Source organism: Schistocerca nitens, chromosome 4 (genome assembly GCF_023898315.1).
Source record: "Schistocerca nitens isolate TAMUIC-IGC-003100 chromosome 4, iqSchNite1.1, whole genome shotgun sequence".
Taxonomy (NCBI): Eukaryota; Metazoa; Arthropoda; class Insecta; order Orthoptera; family Acrididae; genus Schistocerca; species Schistocerca nitens.
The window spans coordinates 841,702,726-841,721,039 of record NC_064617.1 but is presented as its reverse complement, the minus strand read 5'-3'; the positions used below and the strand labels follow the sequence as shown (position 1 = coordinate 841,721,039).

Genomic DNA, 18,314 nt, shown 5'->3' with positions numbered 1-18,314 from the left:
GCAGTCATGTTTCCATAATTACTTGAGGATGCTTAACTTGATTCCTTGGTAGTGTTTATGTATCTACATTCCTCTGTAGGGAAGACGCTGGATAGCATAACTCCCAGTTAATAAGTAGCACCGTTTGAACATAAAAGGTTGCCAAGGTTCCATTGTCTTTATAATTAAATATATAACACACTCATATAAGAATGTATCTCCTTTTTTTTTTAAAAAAAAAAAAACTTTAGAAAAGTCCTACTTTGCTGATCTTGTCGTTGCTATATCCAAAGTAAACTCTGCTTTCCGATTTTCCACCACACACAGGATAATTCCTCTACTGCAGAATGTCTAGAACTCTAATAGGAGAGAGTAAGAAACAATAAAAGATAATTAACTCCTGGAAAGTTCATAGAATTCCCATAACAGTAAATTACTTCTTCTTAGCATACCGACCACGCCATAATGGCAGGGGGTTTTGTGGGATGATGTTACAATCCTGAATAGAACGAGCTATCCAGTGTGGCCTCGGTAGTGATAAATATTTTTCATTTAACAAAACCTGTTACACATAGTCTTTTATAACACTATTATAGTGTGTTCTTCGTACACTACACAGACATATATATCATGCAGGGAATGTACAGAACAGCCAGCATTTTGGGCATTCTTCTTAGACTAGATATTATCCTGCTACTGGAAACTCGAACTAACTGGTTAACGTAGTGCCTTATCACCAATACACACCCGGGATATATGATATGTGACACTTTTACATTGTACTGCGGAAGGAACGAAAAAGTAATGACCACCTTCACTGTTGTTTATGAACATTAGTGGTGAAATTTTGGTCACACGTTTAGGAAATTTTCGTTTCTGGGTGCTCTTGAATGTTGCATCAAGGAATCGAGGGAAACTTGAAAAACCTGTTGTATGTGTCGCATAGATTTCGAAAGAGTAACTCTCTGTTCTTACTGTAATACAGACACATTTCCTTCTCTATCGTAAATAAAACAGTCTTCATCTGTGGGGCGACTTTTCCCACTAATCTCAAAAAACGCTTCCTTCTTCAAAGGAAGATTTCAAACGAGAGTACACAGTATACAACACACGTGATTTCTGAGGCCAGATACGCTTATGACATCGGTAATTCTTCTCCGCCTTCATTATTTGGTTATTTTGTAGACAAAGCTTGGAAGTGTGCATAGGGAGTATTGAATACTTATATTCACCACTCGCGTAATTTTATCAGTTTCGCACACTGACAGGTGCTTAAAAAAGAATTAACACACTGAACAAATTGAACGAAGAACAACTGGTTATTCGGATCGATTCACTACAACTATTAAGGTTTTCACTGTCCATTCTGCAGTCCTGTTGTGCAAAATAATAAACTGGGTTTCGTTTGAAGAGAGTTGCGACAAAATAAAATTATAAACATCTAAGTACGTCGACACGACGTTCTGCATTTAGAACTTCGATAAGTTCACCATCAGAGACAAGTACCGTTCCAGTTAAACTTGGCGATGTATAATGGATTTTTATTTATCTTTTCACTGTTCTGTACTGTTCACTTTACTTGAAACAGTGCATTTATAAGGAAGTTCTACTACGTTCGCTTAAAATTGTGCCTTCAGTTTAAATGGAACAAGCGTTGTGTAGGTTACTACCCATATGACACGATACGGAGCAAGTATTGTGAAGGGTAGTATCTGTATGATATCACTTCCTTAATTGATGCTGAGGAAATTCATGTACCGCTGTTCATCCTGCATCTTTGAACGTGATGGACGAAACATGAATTGTGGGATCGCGCAACACTGAAACTTCTAAATCTTCTTGAGATCAGCTTCTGGAACACTTTGCTGGGGTTTATAGCCACGTCGTTCGGCGAAGATGTCCGACGCCGTTGCGAGATACCACGCTCGCACTGTCCCCTTGACGCGTTCTTACACCTGATCAGAGACCGCTTTGGCTGGATGTCGCCAGTGGTGTCGCTGTGTTCTGTGTTCACTCGGCACGCGGGGTGCTCTCCTCTGGGGACTCGTATTCGTCGTCGTCGCCCTCGTCGCGGTCCATGTCCACCAGCCGGAAGGTCTCGAGGAACTCGTTCAGGTCGACGAGGCCGTCCTTGTTGATGTCCATGGAGCGGCAGATGTCGAGCAGCTGCTCGGACGAGATGGGGTTCTGCAGGTGTTCGCTCAGCAGTGAACACGCGTCCGAGAACTCCTCCGTCGATATGTAACCTGCAACAGTTTGTTAACAGTGTCAGTTAACTCAGTAATAATGGGAGCTGAAGAAGTTAATTAAAATTTGTGCCACGGCTGGGACTTGAACCTGTGTCTCCGTGCTTTTAAGAAAGGAATGCTAGCCATTACACCACTGTGGCACTTTTCTCCTGCTCATTTTCACCTTCTTAGATCACCACTATTGCCGAGGCACTGGGACATTGGAATACCACCCCAGCATTGGACATAATAGGGAGATGCTGTATCTCCTGTTGTAGGTGATTTATAGGTATTATAATTATCTATGATAATGTTGTAAGCTGAAGAAATGAATTAAAATTTGTGCCACAGTCAGGACTTGGAACCAGCCATGCTAGACATTATGCCACTGCTGCGCTGGTGTAGTAGCTAGCATTCCTGCCTTATATTCTCAGCACGGTAGCTCCGCGTGTTCGATCAGAAGGTAATCTGCCCTCTATAATAAAAAAACTGAGTAAATGGCTCAACAATGTACACTACTGGCCATTAACATTGCTACACCAAGAGAAAGTGCGGATGATAAACGGGTGTTCATTGGACAAATATATTATACTAGAACTGACGTGTGGTTACATTTTCACGCAATTTTGGTGCATAGATCCTGAGAAATAACAACCACCTCTGGCCGTACTAACGGCCTTGATAAGCCAGGGCATTGAGTCAAACAGAGCTTGGGTGGCGTGTACAGGTACAGCTGCCCATGCAGCTTCAACACGATACCACATTTCATCAAGAGTAGTGACTGGCGTATTGTGACGAGCCAGTTGCTCGGCCACCATTGACCAGACGTTTTCAGTTGGTGAGAGATCTGGAGAATGTGCTGGCCAGGGCAGCAATCGAACATTTTCTGTATTCAGAGAGGCCCGTCCAGGACCTGCAACATGCGGTCGTGCATCATCCTGCTGAAATGTAGAGTTTCACAGGGATCGAATGTAGACCCACGTGTCGTAACACATCTGAAATGTAACGTCCACTGTTCAAAGTGCCGTCAATGCGAACAAGAGGTGACCGAAATGTCTAACCAATGGCACCTCATACCATCACGCCGGGCGATACGCAGTATAGCGAGAGACGAATACACGCTTCCAATGTGCGTTCACCGCGATGTCGCCCAACACGGATGCGACCATCATGATGCTGTAAAAAGAAGCTGGATTCATCCGAAAAAATGACGTTTTGCCATTCGTGCATCCAGGTTCGTCGTTGAGTACACCATCGCAGGCGCTCCTGTCTGTGATGCAGCGTCAAGAGTAACCGCAGTCATGGTTTCCGAGCTGATTGTCCATGCTGCTGCAAACGTCGTCTAACTGTTCGTGTTGATGGTTATTGTCTTGCAAACGTCCTCATCTGTTGACTCAGGGATCGAGACGTGGCTGCACGATCCGTTACAGCCATGCGGATAAGATGCCTGTCATCTCGACTGCTTGTGATACGAGGCCGTTGGGATCCAGCACGGCGTTGCGTATTACCCTCCTGAACCCACCGATTCTATATTCTGCTAATAGTCATTGGATCTTGACCAACGCGAGCAGCAATGTCGCGATACGATAAACCACAATCGCGATAGGCTACAATCCGACCTTTGTCAATGTCGGAAACGTGATGGTACGCATTTTTCCTCCTTACAGGAGGCATCACAACAACGTTTCACCAGGCAGCGCCGGTCAACTGCTGTTTGTGTATCTGAAATCGGTTGGAAACTTTCCTCATGTCAGCACGTTGCAGATGTTGCCACTGGCGCCAACCTTGTGTGAATGCTCTGAAAAGCTAATCATTTGCATATCACAGCATCTTCTTCTTGTCGTTTAAATTTCGCGTCCTTAGCACGTCATCTACGTGGTATAGCAATTTTAATGGCCAGTAGTGCACTTAAACAAGCGTCATGGAACGTCCGCTCAAAACAAATGTAACGAACATTAACGAACAAAATGAGATCAACCAAAACAAAAATATGCACGGAAGTCTGGTTTCAAGTCCCAGCCACGACACAAATTTTTATTCATTGCTTCAGTAGATAATGATGAGACTCAAGTGTCTCAAGAAAACTTTAATTATTAGATTAGTTATCTCATTTTCCAATTTGTCCTATGTTAATAGAAAACTCATCATTATGTTATATGAAGTGCAATTATTGCTTCACTCTCTGCCAGCTGTAGTATACTGCAGTCTTGTATTGTGTTGTTTTGTATTGTATTGTATGTTAACCGGGGCCTAGAAACGACGGAGAGGCTCCGTCCCCACCGCAGCCACAGTGGTCCACAACCCCACGACGATTACCGCAGTCCACTTCACCCCTCCGCCGCCCAACACCGATCCCCGGGTTATTGTGCGGTTCGGCCCCCGGTTGACCCCCCCAGAGAACGTCTCACACAAGACGAGTGTAACCCCTATGTTCGCGTGGTAGAGTAATGGTGGTGTACGCGTACGTGAAGAACTTGTTTGCGCAGCAATCGCCGACATAATGTAACTGAGGCGGAATAAGAGGCAGATGGAAAACCGCATAAAACCATCCACAGACTAGCCGGTTCACCTGACCACGACACAAATTCGCTGGGCGGACTCGTGCCGGGGACCAGGCGCTCCTTCCCGCCCGGAAAGCCATGCGTTAGACCGCACGGCCAACGGAGCGGGCGCATGCTGCAATCCTAGCTAGAAATAGTCAGAATCAGGATGGCTCATCAGTGCTGTGAATGATTACTGCAGCTAGATGGATTGTTGAGATATGAGGTTAGTATCGGCACTGAGAAAGCGGCGCAGCTCCCAGTTTTCGAACTGACTGAGTTCTGTAGCAAACTTCAGCTCGTAATAGCAAATACTGTTCCAAAAACACAAGAGGATCTGCAAAAGGTCATGGTACACAGCAAGGTAAAGAGTCCGTGCAGGATATGGTGGCCTATGTACATTGGCCAATTTTCGTCCAAACGGCTGGGCGAGTTCGTTCGTTTGTTCAAAAGGAGACACCGAGTGTTTGTCACCTATCGGCCGGTCGGCGATGGCAGAATTGAGGCGCACGCACTACAATATTTCTCAAACGATTTTATAGAAACTATTCGGTATAAGAATTTCTTTTTTGGGTTACTTGTAGCTTTATATGTCAGGTTCATGATGATTTCGTTGATGGTCACAGTTATTGTGATATTTACTTCGAAGTAAGACGCAACGAGAAATTTGAAAAAGCTTGCGATGAAAAATAGAAATCAATATGATTTTGCGTTTGGTGTATATTACATAATATGTTGCTTTCTATGAAATTTGGCTAACATGTAGACTTGGTGGAGGTTTCTTTCTGTCACTGATCTCGCGAAAATTGATCTAGCTCACTCATTTGCAATGGCGCCACGCCAGCAATAAAAATCAGAGTGAAAGATCCATAGCATTCCTCATCTTTCATAAACGAGTTGAGCTATCGAAAAGAGATTTTGGCAAATGATCAACACACAAAAAAACAGAGTATTTTGCCTCATTTTTAGTATGCGAAACTTCATTATCTACCGTGTTTTTTTCCAAGGTCGGCTTCTACCAGTTTTCCTATTCTTCTGTATAAAACTCGTGTCAGTATTTTGCAAACATGACTTATTAAACTGATAATTCGATAATATTCACATCTTGCAGAATCTGCTTTCTTTGAAATTGAAATTATTATATTCTTGAAATTTGAGGGTCTTTCACCTGTTTCATATGTCTTGCTCACGACGTGGAAGAGTTTTGTTACGACTGTCTCTCCCACTACTCCAGTGACCTTATTTGTACTTAGATCTTTCCGAACATTGTCGAATTCTTCACACAGTATCATATTACCATCTCATCTTCATCTAAGTCCTCTTCAATTTCTATAATATTACCCTCAAGTACATCTCACTTGCACAGACCCTCTATGTACTCCTTCCATCTTTCAGCTTCCCCTTCTTTGCTTAGGACGGTTTTTACATCTGAGCTCTTGATATTCAGCTGTTTCTCTTTCCTCCAAAGGCCTCTTTAATTTTCCATCTATGTTTCCCGTAGTGATATATAGTTCCAAATCTTTGTGTTTGTCCTGTAATCATTCCTGCTTAGCCGTTTTGCACTTCCTGTCAATCTCATATTTTAGACTTTCGTATTCCCTTCCGGTTGATTCGTTTACTACATTTTTAAATTTTCTCCTTTCATTAGTTAAATTAAATGTCTGTCTCGTTATCCCAGAATTTCTACCAGTCCTCGTCTTTTTACTCACTGATCCTCTGCTGCCTTCACTATTTCGTCCCTCAAAGCTACCGAAACCTTCTTCTACAGTATTCCTTTCCCCTGTTCTTGTCAATCTTTCCCTGAATCTTCCTCTGAAACTCGCAATAGCCTCTCAATTCTTTTAGTTTATCCAGGTTCCATCTCTTAATTTCCTACCCGTTTGAAATTTATTCAATTTTAATCTACAGTTCATGGCCAGATCCCACATCTGCCCCTGAAATGCCTTACAGTCTAAAATCTGGTTCCTAAACCTCTGTATCACCATCGTATAATCAACCTGAAACATTTCAGTGTCTCCAGGCCTCTTCCACGTATACAGCCTTCTATTATGACTCTTCAACCAAGTGTTAACGGTGATTAAATTATGCTCTGTGCAAAATTCTATCACACGGCTTTCTCTTTCATTTTTCCCCCAGTCCACATTTCCATACTGTTTTTATTTCTCTTCATTTGCCCACTATCAAATTCCAGTTCCCAATCGGTATCAAATTTTCGTCTCCTTTAACCATCTCAATAATATTTTCTATCTCATTATACATTTCCACACTCTCTTCATTATCTGTGGAGCCAGTTCGGATATAAATTTGTATCACTGTAGTGGGTGTCGGCTTTCTGTCTGTCTTGGCTACAATAATGCGTTCACTATGCTGTTCATAGTATCTTATCTCCATTCAATATTTTAAACATAGCTGCACAACACCAACGGTTTCACGTAATAAAATTATAAACAGCCACCAGTTGCAATGGATAAAGAAATTCTTTACCTAGGTTTCGACAAATATAAATTTGTCTTTTTCAGAAGGTAGCAATTTTACATTAGTAAGGACTAATGTACCATCGCCGTTTTTACAATTGGCGGCATAGATCCATTTGTCAAAAATGAAATATAGCCCTAGAATTAGGGTTTGTCACATAAATAAAAAATAGTTCACGGATCTTGCAGAGCTCACAACCGACTCAATTCTAGGGCTATATTTCATTTTTGACAAATGGATCTATGCCGACAATTGTAAAAACGGCGATGGTATATTAGTCCTTACTAATGTAAAATTGCTACCTTCTGAAGAAGACAAATTTATATTTGTCGAAACCAAGGTAAAGAATTTCTTTATCCATTGCAACTGATCGGCTGTTTATAATTTTACTATCTCCATTCCTATTTTCTTATTTGTAATTAAACCTACACCTGTGCTATCCAAATTTGATTTTGTATTTATAATCCTATAATCGCCTGTCCAGGTAACCTGTTCCTCCTGCCAGCGAACTTCACTAATTTCCACTATACCCAGCTTCCACCAATCCATTTCCTTTTATAAATTTTTTAACCTAACTGCCACCTACCTGCCAGATTAAAGGACCTGACATCTCACGCTCCGATCTGTAGAACGTCAGTTTTGTTTCTCCTGATAACGGCATGGTATGTGAAAATAGATTGGCCGGATCAAACTAATGTTGATGTGTCACTTGCTGTCAGGTTGGCTACCTCTTATAGTAATGAACTGCAACGTCATCAGAATGACATTAGCATTGATCTCAATATAGTAATGTGCTGGTGCGTCGTTCGCAGTTCACCGCATAAAGAACTCACGTAGCTTCTCCTGTGAGTTTCATATAAATAAAAGAAGGTTGGCCTATATTTCTGTGAATGCAGTTCATTGGATAACAGTAAGTGCTAAACGCTTTCCTACAGGAGTTACACAAAATACACATTCAAAGAAAGTTATAACAAACCAAGTTGTACGGTGACGTCTTGAGATAACAAAGGTCTGAAATACCACTTTATTTTGAGTAATGTTTACGCCATTTTCGGATTAAAAGTATGGTATTCATGTCTTTCCACAGTTACGTAATGCTTTAGTACGCCTTCAAAATTCTGTGTCATTCAAAGTTGGCCCATTGCGTAGTAATAGTTTTCCGTAATTCTATTTTGTAACGTTGTGCCATGTAAATTAATCATCGTACAAATTTCACCATAAAGCACACGAAGTATTGTTTTTATTTTTATTTCTTGCGGTTGATGTATTACCATACACGACAAATGTTACTTATACATGATTTTCAAACGTGTTTTATGTGCAGCTTGTGATGTGTCATATTTTTAAAATTATTTAATTGATTTTGATGACTTTATAAATAACTATTGTTCCTATTATACATCCAATAAATTTTTAATTCATTAAAAAATTCATTAAATCTGTTTTATTATTAATTACAGGACCGATACTGTTAGGTAATTTGAATAATAGAACATTTGGGATTTTTCTAGAAGAAATCCTATTTTATGTGTATCATGAGACCCACGCCAAAGGCATCATTTATGTTGAATCAGTTCAGTTTGCCACTTCAGTGCAGTCATTGCTTGTAAGTTGCTAGACGGCTGAGATACTGCAAATTTAGTTTTAATTTGAAAAAAAAAAATGAGAAAGCACTTATGAAAATGTTTCTGAGACATCTAAAAATTTTAAGTATATACGATGAGTAAACATACAAATAAAAAGTGTTAATACTAAAAATAGTGCATTACTCTTAAGTCTCAACGTAATAAAAGACTTGTGCAATTTTATTTTTTTTTGGGGGGGGGGGGAGGGTCTGATATGGAAACAGCCTCTAGACGCTCACGTCATATTCAAAATAAGAAATAAGAGTGAGTTATCCTTCCTTATAACATTACACCATACACTGCAAAAGCAGAGTGTATCTCTGAATGAACGAAGAATTTAATAGGAACCTAATGGGGACTTTACAAAGCGAATAATAAGTTAGGCATGAACCCTTATCATGCGTTGCGTTGTGATAAGAGAACGGAATTCGCAGCAGATTTCTACTGGGAATGAGCTGTCATGGACAGCCTCACGTTTAGGGCTTTGGAGAAGAGTGACGTTGGCAATAAACAAAATCTTATGAGGAGAGTTAGCAGTTCCAGGGATCTCCCGTGCTACATTCTTACAGTAAGGATAATTAGTGGCCCGTACATTTTCTCCGTTCTCACCAAAAGAGATCTGCAATAATTTAGCAGATATTGCAGATATACACTCCTGGAAATTGAAATAAGAACACCGTGAATTCATTGTCCCAGGAAGGGGAAACTTTATTGACACATTCCTGGGGTCAGATACATCACATGATCACACTGACAGAACCACAGGCACATAGACACAGGCAACAGAGCATGCACAATGTCGGCACTAGTACAGTGTATATCCACCTTTCGCAGCAATGCAGGCTGCTATTCTCCCATGGAGACGATCGTAGAGATGCTGGATGTAGTCCTGTGGAACGGCTTGCCATGCCATTTCCACCTGGCGCCTCAGTTGGACCAGCGTTCGTGCTGGACGTGCAGACCGCGTGAGACGACGCTTCATCCAGTCCCAAACATGCTCAATGGGGGACAGATCCGGAGATCTTGCTGGCCAGGGTAGTTGACGTACACCTTCTAGAGCACGTTGGGTGGCACGGGATACATGCGGACGTGCATTGTCCTGTTGGAACAGCAAGTTCCCTTGCCGGTCTAGGAATGGTAGAACGATGGGTTCGATGACGGTTTGGATGTACCGTGCACTATTCAGTGTCCCCTCGACGATCACCAGTGGTGTACGGCCAGTGTAGGAGATCGCTCCCCACACCATGATGCCGGGTGTTGGCCCTGTGTGCCTCGGTCGTATGCAGTCCTGATTGTGGCGCTCACCTGCACGGCGCCAAACACGCATACGACCTTCACTGGCACCAAGGCAGAAGCGACTCTCATCGCTGAAGACGACACGTCTCCATTCGTCCCTCCATTCACGCCTGTCGCGACACCACTGGAGGCGGGCTGCACGATGTTGGGGCGTGAGCGGAAGACGGCCTAACGGTGTGCGGGACCGTAGCCCAGCTTCATGGAGACGGTTGCGAATGGTCCTCGCCGATACCCCAGGAGCAACAGTGTCCCTAATTTGCTGGGAAGTGGCGGTGCGGTCCCCTACGGCACTGCGTAGGATCCTACGGTCTTGGCGTGCATCCGTGCGTCGCTGCGGTCCGGTCCCAGGTCGACGGGCACGTGCACCTTCCGCCGACCACTGGCGACAACATCGATGTACTGTGGAGACCTCACGCCCCACGTGTTGAGCAATTCGGCGGTACGTCCACCCGGCCTCCCGCATGCCCACTATACGCCCTCGCTCAAAGTCCATCAACTGCACATACGGTTCACGTCCACGCTGTCGCGGCATGCTACCAGTGTTAAAGACTGCGATGGAGCTCCGTATGCCACGGCAAACTGGCTGACACTGACGGCGGCGGTGCACAAATGCTGCGCAGCTAGCGCCATTCGACGGCCAACACCGCGGTTCCTGGTGTGTCCGCTGTGCCGTGCGTGTGATCATTGCTTGTACAGCCCTCTCGCAGTGTCCGGAGCAAGTATGGTGGGTCTGACACACCGGTGTCAATGTGTTCTTTTTTCCATTTCCAGGAGTGTATATGCAGTAATTTTTAGCAATAGTGAACATACAGATAGAAAGGTCCACAATAAATACATAACGTTATTAAGGGTTACAGGAAAACATGAAACATTTGTAAGCTAGAAAACTGCTACATAGAAATAAATACAAAATTAGATGCCAGTGAAGAAACAGGAGAAGTTTCTTTACTGTATGAAGTCAGTTAGCTATATGAACGCATGTTCGGAAGAACAGACACCACGCATTCATACAATAGATTCGCCTCGATGGGCAATGAATCAACGATCTTAAGCACGGTTGCACAATCACGCTCGACCTTCCGCGGGAACATCAAAGCAGCATGGAGGATGTGGACTGGGACTGTGGATAGGTGACGCTGGATGTGAATGTGCGTTGGCTGGGAGACGTGCCGAAACATTCAGTGGAATTGCGATCAACACTGTGTCAGGATGGCGCAACTGCCTAGTAAGTAGGAAATCACGGGTTCGAATCCCGATCCACCATATATTTCCACTCGTCGCCTCTGATTCCACATAAAGTCCCGATGCAGCTTACATCAATAGTTCCTTCCCTTTCCTTTCCTTTAACTTCCCCCCCCCCCCGCCCCTACACATCCAATTTACGTAATATGAAGTCAATTAACTGATGCAATCCTTCCACAAAGACCCACATGCATCAGACTAAAGTGCGACTTAGCCACAAAGGAAAGAAATCTGAGGTGCTTAACTTCACATTTAAAAGTGCATACAAGTGTGAAGAACTTCCTACCATACAAGTGTCGGATCATGATGCACACACAGTAACAGGTTATATTAATATAAGCACATAACATAACATTTCTTGTCCGACGTGTGTGCTCGTCCTGTTTGTTACTGTGAACGCTACAGCTGGTATCCATTATCGGAGGAAAGGAGGCTTTTGTTCGGTCTAGATATCATGGGACCGTTTCCCCTAATCCCTGTAAGCGAATGGTGAGAAAGGCCCATGAGTTTGGCTTATAGGCTTGTGACTGTGAGCGCCACAGTTATCTGAAGAAAGGAGGCTTTTGATCGGTCTAGTTATGATTGGCACGTTTCCGCTAATCCTTGTATATGGATGATGAGCAAGGCGTAAAAGACTGGCTTAAGGGATTGGGACTTTCCTAGGATTGCAGGTGTTTCCCGGCACAGGATGGAAAGAGATTTCTGAAAGTCCAATGTCACGCAGTTCCACGAGTATTGTCCTGTTGAAAAATGGTACCGCGATACTATCACATGAGAGGTGACACATGAGGATGCAGGATGTCCGAGTCATAATGTCCATGTCATATCGAAGTGCAGTTAGAGTTCCCTCAATCACTGGCAGCCGTGACCTGAAATCATACCTGATGGCCCCCTCACCATGAGGCCTAGAGTAACACTCCTGTGCGGCTCCAAAATATTGAAACAATGATTTCTCTCTCCAGGTCGGTACTATACTCGCCGATGATGATCCCCAGGTAGTGCTAACAATGCGACGCCATTCATGAGGGGTCGACGCATCCCGATCACTGCACCACTCAAAACTCAGTGGTTCGTATTGTGGTGTTACCAGCAACCTATTCAAGGAATTCGCGAGTCTGGCTGTAAAGTGAGGCACCTACCGAATTCTGTCAGGTGCTGCTAACCCTGTCTCACACGTGTACGCCGGCACCTCCATGTCCTTCACAGAGCTTTCTCAATATCTGACACTGCTCAGTACCCTTATATACCCTACCTGGTCTAGTAACAATACTAAACGTGCACAAGGGTAACGCACTCTCGTCGCAGTTCTGTCTGTCACACAGATATGCAGTGTTGATCGTTTACATAGAGGCCGATGGTTTGTAAATGTATGAAGTTACGTTGAAATCAGGTCTTCTAGCTGATTCACTTGTTTTGTCAAACAGTGTACAATTAACAATTTTCTGACGCTCTAAACGAGTGTTGTGGTTTTGGAAGCGTCAACGTTCTCGGCCGGCAGAGGCTTCGTATCAATTCGCGGAACAAGTAGGCGGGTGGTGGTGGTGCTTAATGAATGCAGCGGACTTGACGAAGTTTGAAGGAAATAAGTTACACTTGTTTCCACGGGATTTTGATTGTAGCTTATGTGAATTTTACAGGATTGTTAGTGTACATCTAGCAGTCAAGTCGACGAATTTCGGAATCTTCCTCAGAATATGGAGATGCCAGGTGCTTACAATTGCAGCAAACAGGTCTAGTGTCGGCTACAATTATCGTACGGCAGCAAAATTTGATGAATATTCCGATGCGTTAATGCGACATCGGTTTACGCTAGAAAAAAACATTACTTGCAATTTTGGTAACCAGGTGCAAATCTGGCGCTGTGACTGCAAGTAGACGTATAGAAATGTTTCCATATGCATTTGATTAGGAAAGGGACGTGGGCAGAAAAGTTCAAACAACTGAGAATGGTATAATTTGGAAATTGTTAGTAGCCGACGCTTACACAATTTGTTCAATATGAGCACCGGAGACGTCAACGAGATGCTGCATCCGTCAAGCAATGTAATCAACAGTTGGGCGCTGCAGTTATGATGTAAGCTGAGCAAAGTGTTCCTGTTTACTTGTCTTCAGATGAGGGAGAGACGGAAGTGTCCCTGGTGCACAGGTTCTCCAAGAAATTTCCAGAGCCAAAAGTCAGACGTATTCAGATCTTGTGGTCTTTCAGGCCATGCATCTCGAAAACCTCTGGAGATAACACGCTCGGGGAATGTTTCGTTAAGCAGATGTTTCACTGGGCAAGTGACGTAATATATTGCCCCATCTTGCATGAAAACAATGGTTTCCACACAGTTATGCTCTTTCAAAGCAGGAATCACATACTGTACGAGGAGGTGAAGATAATGCGCAGACGTCACGGTACACCTGACAGGCCCTCTAGATGTATTCTGTTCAATGAAGAGTGGATCGAGGCTAAAGCTGCTTGTGAGTCCACGTCATAAAGTAACTTACAACAAATGGAATGACTCTTCGTGCACAATACGTGTTTCAAAGGTACCACAAATTCGGCATTGTGTTCACTACATCCTTAAGTGTAAAATGTGGCTTTTCGCTCCATAGAATATTGCTCGGGCAGGTGTCATCAACTTCGATCCGTGGCAGAAACCGAGGAGCAAACACAGAGCGTTGCTACGGATCATGAGGCTTCAGCTGCTGCACCGTCCGAATCTTGTATAGACAACAAAACTTTCTCTACCGTTTACAATGGGATGGACAACTCTCATAACACTGCACGAGCTATAGCACTGCACTAGGCACGTGCTGCATGGTCAGTTACAGCAACAGCATCCTCGTCAGTAACTTCCACTCGGATAGGACGCAGTCATCTTCCGGGTGTCTTACCAATCTCACCCGCATTTTCTAATTTCATTATCTTCTGCTTTAAACAATTTCATGACATCTGGGATCTCCCCAGATCTTTCAGTTGGCGATACTCTCGCAGTGCAGCACTGTAACTGCTACCGTTCGCTTAAAACTGTTTCACTAACATTGAACGGTCTCTCTTCCCGATAGTCATACTGTTCACTCACGTCATGGCTTCTCAAATGACGGCGTGGATGTCATACCGTCACACAAACAGCGTACGGCGCTAGCTTTGCACCTGGTACTCAAAATAAGAAATACACTACTGGCTATTAAAATTACTACACCAAGAAGAAATGCTGATGATAAAAGGGTATTTATTGGGCAAATATATTATACTATAACTGACATGTGATTACTTTCTCACGCAATATGGGTGCATAGATCCTGAGAAATCAGTACCCAGAACAACCACCTCTGGCCGTAATAACGGCCTTGATACGCCTGGGCATTGAGTCAAACAGAGCTTGGATGGCGTGTACAGGTACAGCTGCACATGCAGCTTCAACACGATACCACAGTTCATCCAGAGTAGTGACTGGCGTATTGTGACGAGGCAGTTCCACGGCCACCATTGACCAGACTTTTCAATTGGTAAGAGATCTGGAGAATGGTCTGGCCAGGGCATCAGTCGAACATTTTCTGTATCCAGAAATACCCGTACAGGACCTGCAACATGCTGTCGTGCATTATCCTGCTGAAATGTAGGGTTTCGTAGGGATCGAATGAAGGGTAGAGCCACGTGTCGTAACACATCTGAAATGTAACGTCCACTGTTCAAAGTGCCGTCAATGCGAACAAGAGGTGACCGAGACGTGTAACCAATCCATACCATCAAGCCGGGTGATACGCCAGTATGGCGATGACGAATACACGCTTCCAATGACGTTCACCGCGATCCCGCCAAACACGGATGCGACCATCATGATGCTGTAAACAGAACCTGGATTCATCCGAAAAAATGACATTTTGCCCTTCGTGCACCCAGGTTCGTTGTCGAGTACACCATCGCAGGCGCTCCTGTCTGTGATGCAGCGTAAAGGGTAACCGCAGCCATGGTCTCCGAGCTGACAGTCCATGCTGCTGCAAACGTCGTCGAACTATTCGTGCAGATGGTTGTTGTCTTGCAAACGTCCCCATCCGTTGACTCAGGGATCGAGACGTGGTTGCACGATCCGTTACAGCCATGCGGATAAGATGCCTGTCATCTCGACTGCTAGTAATACGAGGCCATTGGGATCCAGCACGGCGTTCCGTATTACCCTCCTGAACCCACCGATTCCATATTCTGCTAACAGTCATTGGATCTCTACCAACGCGAGCAGCAATGTCGCGATACTATAAACCGCAATCGCGATAGGCTACAATCTGACCTTTATCAAAGTCGGAAACGTGATGGTACGCATTTCTCATCCTTACACGAGGCATCGGCGCCAACCTTGTGTGAATGCTCTGAAAAGCTAATCATTTGCATATCACAGCATCTTTTTCCTGTCGGTTAAATTTCGCATCTGTAGCACGTCATCTTTGTGGTGTAGGAATTTTAATGGCCAGTAGTGTAGTTTTTTCCGGAGTAAATCGATTCCGCATTAACGCATTAGAAAATCTAACACGTGGCGCTGCCGAACGATAATTACAGCCCACACTGCATCCCCGTGAGGATCTGCTCTTTAATTATAGCCATCCGGTTGCTACGCCGCTCTTAATTATAGATTTTACTGGCGACACCAATTCAGACTAATGGCTAACGCGAGCAATGCGGACAGTTAATCTGTGTCCTGCAGTAAACAGTTCTGAGCAGCTCCAGGTAACAGCACGCCGCGTCATTTGTTTGGCGCCCGGCACAACGCTGCAGGTGGGATTCCAGTGTGGCGGCTGCGGTGGCACAACCCACGCCACAGTACCCGTGACACTGTCCAATGGCACTCCACCGGGGATTGTAGTCCTGCCCGGGGTCTACAATATTTCTGAACCGAGGAAAAAACTTTATTGTGGTGCCCCACTCTCCACCCTCATCCTCTAGCGTTTGGGGTAGGACGTCAAAATTAAAAGAAATAGGTTTTTGAAAAATGTATTAGCTTTCTAGCACACATCTTTCTGGAGAGTTTTATATACACAAATCAAAATAAGTTTTGCATCACCTCGGTTCCGAGAGTTCTGGAACCTGCACAGAAAATTGGAATAGAGATCAACATAAACATCATTTGCGCCCTTTTTATTGCTCATGAAAACCGCACATTGCATGTTGTACCACCATACAGCGAGACCTTCAGAGGTGGTGGTCCAGACTGCTGTACACACCGGTATCTCTTATACCCAGTAGCACGTCCTATTGCATTCATGCATGGCTGTATTCGTCGTGGCATACTATCCACAAGTTCATCAAACCACTGTTGCACCAGATTGTCCCACTCCTCATCGGCGATTCGGTATAGATCCCTTAGAGTGGTTGGTGGGTCACGTCGTCCATAAACAGCCCTTTTCAGTCCATCTCAGGGAAGTTCGATAGGGTTTATATCTGGAGAACATGCTGGCCACTCTAAACGAGTGTAGTCGTTATCCTGAAGGAACTCATTCACAAGACAGGTCAGGCGTGCACTACACACCGGAAGCAGCTACTAGGGTAGCAGAGTACGTGTGGCGTGCACACGGGGGTTTTTTAGGTTAGAGGGACCCCCCCTTGGGCGAAACGATAAAATACCTGACGGCTTACCAGAGAGAACATCATCATCGTTGATAAAGAACGTCCGTCCTCAGAGACCAAAAACAGGAAAAGTTAACGTAATATTGGTAAACTGCAGGAGTATCCAGGGCAAGGTTCCTGAATTAGTATCGCTTATTGAAGGAAATAGTGCGCATATAGTATTAGGAACGGAAAGTTGGTTAAAACCGGAAGTGAACAGTAACGAAATCCTAGACACAGAATGGAATATATACCGCAAGGATAGGATAAACGCCAATGGTGGAGGAGTATTTATAGCAGTAAAGAATTCAATAATATCCAGTGAAGTTATTAGCGAATGCGAATGTGAAATAATCTGGGTTAAGTTAAGTATCAAAGGTGGGTCAGATATGATAGTCGGATGCTTCTATAGACCACCTGCATCAGCAACCGTAGTAGTTGAGCGCCTCAGAGAGAACCTGCAGAACGTCGTGAAGAAGTTTCGTGATCATACTATTGTAATAGGGGGAGACTTCAATCTACCAGGTATAGAATGGGATAGTCACACAATCAGAACTGGAGCCAGGGACAGAGACTCTTGTGACATTATCCTGACTGCCTTGTCCGAGAATTACTTCGAGCAGATAGTTAGAGAACCAACTCGTGAAGCTAACGTTTTAGACCTCATAGCAACAAATAGACCGGAACTTTTCGACTCCGTGAATGTAGAAGAGGGTATCAGTGATCATAAGTCAGTGGTTGCATCAATGACTACAAGTGTAATAAGAAATGCCAAGAAAGGAAGGAAAATATATTTGCTTAACAAGAGTGATAGGGCACAAATCGCAGAATATCTGAGTGACCACCATCAAACGTTCATTTCTGAGGAAGAGGATGTGGAACAAAAATGGAAAAAATTCAGAAACATCGTCCAGTACGCCTTAGATAAGTTCGTACCGACTAAGGTCCAAAGCGAGGGGAAAGATCCACCGTGGTATAACAATCATGTACGAAAGGTACTACGGAAACAAAGAAAGCTTCATCATAGGTTTAAGAGTAGTCGAATCATAGCTGATAAGGAAAAGCTGAACGAAGCGAAAAAGAGCGTAAAGAGAGCAATGAGAGAAGCATTCAACGAATTCGAACATAAAACATTGGCAAACAATCTAAACAAGAACCCTAAAAAGTTTTGGTCATATGTAAAATCGGTAAGCGGATCTAAATCCCCTATTCAGTCACTCGTTGACCACGATGGCACCGAAACAGAGGACGACCGAAGAAAGGCAGAAATACTGAATTCAGTGTTCCGAAACTGTTTCACTGCGGAAAATCGTAACACGGTCCCTGACTTCAGCCGTCGCACGGA

At 43.9% G+C, this 18,314-nt stretch overlaps 1 protein-coding gene across 1 annotated transcript in view; it reads right to left on the bottom strand.

Moving 5' to 3' along the window:
• Positions 1-404: 404 nt before the first annotated feature.
• Positions 405-18,314, bottom strand: part of LOC126253274 (serine/threonine-protein phosphatase rdgC) — a 1,933,713-nt gene continuing 1,915,803 nt past the window's right edge. The window contains exon 16 of the mRNA XM_049954489.1: positions 405-2,225. Coding sequence (XP_049810446.1) covers positions 1,990-2,225 — 236 coding nt within the window. The 3' untranslated portion in view covers positions 405-1,989. The remainder of the gene's footprint in view (positions 2,226-18,314) is intronic.